Source organism: Sinocyclocheilus grahami, unplaced genomic scaffold (genome assembly GCF_001515645.1).
Source record: "Sinocyclocheilus grahami isolate Dianchi unplaced genomic scaffold, SAMN03320097.WGS_v1.1 scaffold1122.1, whole genome shotgun sequence".
NCBI classification, from domain to species: Eukaryota; Metazoa; Chordata; class Actinopteri; order Cypriniformes; family Cyprinidae; genus Sinocyclocheilus; species Sinocyclocheilus grahami.
The window spans coordinates 192,220-199,096 of NW_015506301.1; the positions used below are offsets into that span (position 1 = coordinate 192,220).

The 6,877-nt window shown below is 36.1% G+C and overlaps 1 protein-coding gene across 1 annotated transcript in view; it reads right to left on the minus strand.

The window, feature by feature from the left end:
• Positions 1-6,877, minus strand: part of LOC107567020 (rho GTPase-activating protein 39-like) — a 27,087-nt gene that overhangs the window by 8,844 nt on the left and 11,366 nt on the right. Inside the window, exons 7-8 of the mRNA XM_016252601.1 lie at positions 6,443-6,612; positions 4,429-4,689 (exon numbers count right to left, since the gene is read on the minus strand). Of these exons, the coding sequence (XP_016108087.1) occupies positions 4,495-4,689; positions 6,443-6,612 (365 nt within the window). The 3' untranslated portion in view covers positions 4,429-4,494. The remainder of the gene's footprint in view (positions 1-4,428; positions 4,690-6,442; positions 6,613-6,877) is intronic.

Genomic DNA, 6,877 nt, shown 5'->3' on the forward strand with positions numbered 1-6,877 from the left:
GGTTTAGACATTAATGGCTGTGTGTTGAGTTATTTTGAGGGGACAGCACATTTACACTGTTATACAAGCTGTACACTCACTACTTTACATTGTAGCAAAGTGTCATTTCTTCAGTGTTGTCACATGAAAAGATATAATAAAATATTTACAAAAATGCGAGGGGTGTACTCACTTCTGTGAGATACTGTATATATATATATATATTTGTTAAAATATTTTAATAAAATAATAATTTATATTATAAATGTTATTGTTAATAGTAAATGCAAATATTAAACAACACAAGAAATAATACTATTGTAAGCTTTCACTGTAAAATAAACTAGAAAAATATAATAATAATAATACTCTTGTAATTTTTCACTGTAAAAGGAATATTTTAAAGAAAAAAATAGGCTTTTGCATCTGAACTCTTCATATACTCTAGCTCTGTTCCCATTGACACCTTTTGTTTGATCTAATTCTGGATATTTCCAGTTGATGACTCCGGCTAAAACGTGTGATTAATCTGCATCTGAAGCCGTGTCTACACTGAGAGAACCCATTATAATCAGCTGATGCTGTGACTGATCCTTCTATACCGAATCTTTAAAATATGCATTGTATTTTAAGCATTTGTCACATTTTTTGCATGTAAAAGTAGGAAATAATGAGTATATGTATCCATGTCACCCAGTACAGTTAGGGTGATATTAAATGACTTAACCAGTGATATAAGATTTTGGCCATATTATCCATCTAACTCATTCATCACACACTATCAACAGGCATGTCATGTAGGGCAGGCTACACAAGGTGTCACTGTGGTCTCAAAGCTTTCTCCTCGCCTACTCGATTACTATTCCTGAGGTAAAACACGCCCTCCTCATTACCTTACCAATGAAGAAATGTATAAATAAATAAATGCGGAAATTAATAAATAAAGAAATAAATACGTAAATAAATACATAAATGTGAAAATAAATAAATAATTTATTTATTTTTTACTTTTCTTTGTATATTTATTTCTAATTTAGGCAGGTTTGGCATTCCATAAAATAGCACCAATATATCAGGGAAAATGACTAAGAATATTAAAGGGGTCATATGATGCGATTTCAATTGTTCCTTTCTCTTTGGAGTGTTACAAGCTCTTGGTGCATAAAGAAGATCTGTAAAGTTGCAAAGACTAAAGTCTCAAATCCAAAGAGATATTCTTTATAAAAGTTAAGACTGGTCCACACCTACCTAAAACGCCTCGTTTAAACACGCCCCCACATTTCTACGTCACTATGTGGGAAGATTTGCATAACGCCGCCCAAAAAGAAAGGTGGCTTAACTTTGATTCTCGCTGTAGTATTGTTGTTGCCGCCATGTCGTGAAGGCGCTGTGTGTTTCGTTTTATTGGTGTTGTCTCATCGCGCCAGGGTACATGGCATCACAGTATGGTGAGGGGCGTAACATTTCCGTCACACGCTTGAGGTATTCGGCCAATCACAACGCACTGGATAGCTGGCCAATCACAGCACACCTCGCTTTTCAGACCGATGAGCTTTGTAAAAATCGACGTGTTTCAGAAAGGCAGGGCATAGAGGAGAAACAATAATGTACAGTATGTGGAAAATAATGTGTTTTTTGAACCTTAAACCACATTTCATTACACCAAATAATGTTCTTTTTAGCAACATCATATGACCCCTTTAAGGCAGCTCCAGCTTGGATCCAGCCTCTTACGAAGACTTCAGATGACCCAACACCTTTAAATAGAGGACACCTAGCCCCTCCAAGGACTTATAACATCAACTAAATGATACTAAATGACCATGTTGCCATTCGTTTAAATGTAATGACAGCAATAATTTGGTATTTTGCAAAAACTACATTTCACGATACTTAACCTATTGTAACGTTTTTTATTATTATTATTATTATTTATTGCTTATATTAATTTAGAATCTTGAAAAATAAGGTGGGGTTGTCGTGGTTGGGTCTTCAATTCTTCAATGAAGAGGGGAGGGGGTGGATTTAATAATCTTTTACAGTACTGAATATTAATATGCAGTATAGTATTAATATTTAATAGCAATATATGACAACAAACATTTCTATAAATAATTTATCCAAATTTGTTTTGTACTCATAAGTAATCTGCTAAGAGCTTAAAGTAATAATGTGTGTGAAAAGATGACAGCAGTCAATGAATCCTTTCAACTGTTTAATAAACAATGTTCAGCTCGACCGTAACGTCCAGAGTAACCTTTGACCTCAGAACAAAAGGAGGGAGAGGGGGTTTATTAACATGACTCCATAAACACAGTAATAAGACCATGAGCGTAAACCTGTGACGAGAAACATCTCTGCATACAGCACAATCTCCCATAATCCTCTCTGTCGCGCGCGCGTGTGTGTGTGTGCTAGTCTCAGGATGAAGGTCACAGTGCTCTGCTCATGGATTTTCTTCCCTTTTCATCAGACATAGAATCATATTTCAAATCATATTTTTATAATTTTTTTAATCTATGTTTTTGCTAATGGATGAGTTTTGAGATCCAAACCTAAACGCTCCTGCTGTCAAATACTGTAGTAACTATTTTGTTATCTTCTTTTCCTTCGTTTTAGCTTTTATTTGTATTTTTACACATTGTTCTGTACAGATGAGGACGTGAACGTGTGGCCATGACAGATCAGGGTGCAGAGATGAGGAGAAGCCAAACATACAAACATCTTTGTCTGTCAAGAGCATGTTCAGCTCATATTTCACCTCAAAATCCAAAAAAAAAAAAAAATGAAGGGCCTTTTTATATATAATTTAAAATGGTCATTTTAAGGGCTATTTTAAAATTATTTTTAATTTTATTTTAATGTGGCTTTTATATGTTAAAATGGTCATTTTAAGGGTATTTTTTTTATATCATGATAATATGTTCAACCCTCAAAATCCAATAAAACTATTTAAAATAATATATGGGCTATTATAGTCATTTTAGGGCCATATTTCTTTCTTTCTTTCATTTTTTTTTTATATCATGAAAATATGCTCAACTCTCAGAATCCAAATGAAACTATTCAAGACAATATTTGGGCCATTTATGGTAATTATAAAGCCCATTTTTTTTATTTTTATTTTTTTTTTAATCAATATCATGACGATATGTTCAACCCAATTAAATTCCAATTAAAAATATTCAAAATAATATTTGGGCCATGGTCATTATTATATCTATTTTTAAATCATGATGTATTATATATAAATGGACCTTTATTTTCTTTTCAGATAATTTTTCATTTCATTTTCATTTTTTCATTTTATATTATGACATTATGATCAGCCCTTAGTTTTTCACATTTAGGTTCTCAAATTCACATTTCCTCTTTTTATTTATTTATTTTAGATTTTGTGGTGAAATATAACCCGGCCACTTCTTCGTGAGATTCTCTCCTCTGTTTATCTCTCCCTCCATTATTGTCTGTCTCTCTTCTGTCTCTCGTTTCTCACCGATACGCCTCCTGGAGGCTGGAATGGGCACCGAGTATCAATATTGTGTGTTTGGCAGTGTGATATAGATCATTACAAGCACCAAACCAAATCAGTGTGTGTGTGTGTGTGTGTGTAAATGAGGCCGTTTGGATGCTTGTGTGAGCATATGTGAGAATTTAAAGGTGAAGCACGTAATATTCTGGATGTTAAACACTTTCTGACTCAACAATTAGCTATTAGAGTTCAGAAAGTGCATTTTTACACATCATTTACACACTTCACCTTTACTGCAGGTAGCTCACTATGAGGGGCGTTGTACCATTTCAGTGAGACGTACACAATAGTGTATAAAACAACTGTGATAAATGAACTCTTACTCACTGTCACTCACTCACTGTCACTCACTGTCACTCACACACACACACACACACACACACACACACACACACACACACACACACACACACACACACACACACACACACCCTCACTCTCTCCCTCACTCACTCTCTCACTCACTCACTCACACACTCACTCACACGCTCACTCACTCACTCACACACCCACTCACACACTCACTCACACACTCACTCACACACTCACTCACACACTCACTCACACACTCACTCACTCACTCACTCACTCACTCACTCACACAGAGATCGCAAGCATGTGACCAGTGAGGACAGATGTTTTCTATTTCAAAAGGCAGTACAATACTTACAAACCCTTATTCAAATAAATAACGAATAAATTAATCATATAAAATCAGACGGACTGGTCTACAAGTCAGTCGAGTTAGAAAACAGAAACAAACACATTCGGCACGTACATGCACGCTAGAAACCAAAGCAGGACAGTCACTATCATGTGAGGACGGATGGTTTATCTATTCAGAAACATTCAGAAATCATGGGGATGGTGGATTTGACCTAAACGCTGTGGAAGTCGAGCGCGACTGTGTCATGTACAGGAGGAGGTTTGCCGGGTGATTCATGTGTGGGCGTTAGGTGTGAATGCTAATGTGTGTGTTTGTGCTATAGCACCCCGTCCATGAAGCTGGTGTCGAGGTGCTGGATCAGAACGCGCATGAAGCTCATCTCTTTCCTCGTGTTCTCGAAGATGACCCGCGGGTCGTCCGACTGGCAGCGCAGGCAGTTTGGCGCCATCACCATCGCCAGATTACTGACATCCATCTTAGTCATGGACACGCTGGAGGCTTGAGCAAATACCTGTGATGGAAAACAGACAGATCTCTTCATGTCTCTAAATATTGTTTTGAGATGAACAGATGAAAGTGTAGTTTGACAGACTTCACAAACAAACTGCTAAGTGACTGAAAAGAGCAACATTTAGATATAATCGCCTCAGTGTGGAGCGCGATCATCCCTTCATCTTTACTACTAGTTTTAACGCGAAATAAACATGAATGAACATCTCACCCCTCATGTAATCACTCAATAAGTGTTTCAACCAGGGAGAGATGTCATTTAAACAGCTTGTAAACAAAATGTCACATAGCATTTCCTACCTCAGGCAAGTTAGCAATGTAGCAATGTCTACAGCTTGTTGTTTGCTAGAGAAATGAAGTCTAGTGAAAAGCATTGTGCGAAATATTAGACTGTAACTTAATTATGTTTCACTTTACCTGTTAGTGATTGTTTAATGCGCGTTTAAACAAATATTTTATGAAACAAGTTATGACAGCCACTCTGTAGGCTAAATTATTATATTTCGACAACAAATTGAAATTGTATAACTTAGAAGTTAATTTAAATGCTGCATTATGTGCAATTTACATGTTTGCATACAATTTTTCAATTTGAGTGTCGATTATTATAGTTAAAAATAAATAGTCATTGAATTTAAGTTTGGGCTCTGTTGTTAATTGCAATCTTATAGTAAGGTAAAAGGACTCACTATAGTTTGGAGACCATAAGCTGAGGTAGATTTTTATCCTTAAGAAAAAGTTAATTATAATTAACTCTTTCCCTGCCCGCATTTTTTTAAAAAGTTGCCAGCCACCTCCAGCGATTTTGATGATTTTCACTAAAATTTGATGGCCTCCAGTATATTTTGCTGTATGAATATTTGAATATGCAATACACCAAAATAAAGATCAGAGCCTCTACTTTTAAACAAAAAAATCTGTTTTATTTTAGCTTAAAGCATTCTTTTTTTTTTTTATTAACACTTGAATATAGGTAGGTTTCATAAAAATGCATAACTTTGAGCAAAAAGGTGAGAAAATCCAATTTTTATCAAAAACTACATCTGGATGATATTCAGTACGATTATCAAAGCATAAAACCAGTAAATCGCTTCCATCAATACCTCCAAAGCTTGCACAGACATATACCACTTCCTGGATCAACATTTTACTCTGTAATATTATGCAGTTTTCATTTATATGCTGTCTATTGCTGATGATCGCATTATTTTTCATATGCATCTGTTTACATAAGAGATCGCTCGTTTCTCCGTCCTGTTCACGTGTGTTTTTGTTCGGGAGGTTTTGTACTCGTTCAGAAGATGCGTAATAGCACCCCCGAGTGTATAACAGTGAAAACCAAAAAAAGCCGTAAAAACTCATCTTGGTGAGGAAGCGTTTTCTTGTAAAAGACGAGATAACTCATCAATGTCGGGAAAGAGTTAAATGCATTTAAAGAAAGAGCAGTTTGTTCAGTAAACCATTGTTTAATAAAAACAAAACAAAAAAACCCCCAACAATTTTATTAGTTTTATTCCTCATGTTGTACCGAAACCATATCGAACCGTGACGTCAAAACCGAGGTATGTACCGAACTGTCATGTTTGTGTACCGTTACACCCCTAATAGACAGATAGACAGACAGATAGACAGACAGACAGATAGACAGACAGATAGACAGACAGACAGATAGACAGACAGATAGACAGACAGACAGATAGACAGACAGACAGATAGACAGACAGATAGATAGATAGACAGGTGGTCAGTCAGACCTGTAGGAAACGGATGAGGTAGCAGAGCACCAGTTTGTTGATGTGAGGGAGGTTGAGGACGACGTCGACAGCAGCCGCAGGACTGTCGTAGTTCATGACACACTGCTCATAAAACTCATGAGGAATCACCGGCTCCTCCAGCTCTCTGTACCAGAGCTTCAGCAGCGACGCTAGAGAGACAGAGAGAGACTGCTGAGGTCAAAGGTCACAGGACACAAGAGTGTAGAATTTAGTAGACACCCAATGACATGTCCCTAGTACCAATATCCAGCGACTACTAAATTGTCCCTAGCAATACTTTTCATCAAACAATTAAATATATGTATATATATATATATATATATATATATATATACACACATAATATACAGTGGGGCAAAAAAGTATTTAGTCAGCCACCAATTGTGCAAGTTCTCCCACTTAAAAAGATGAGAG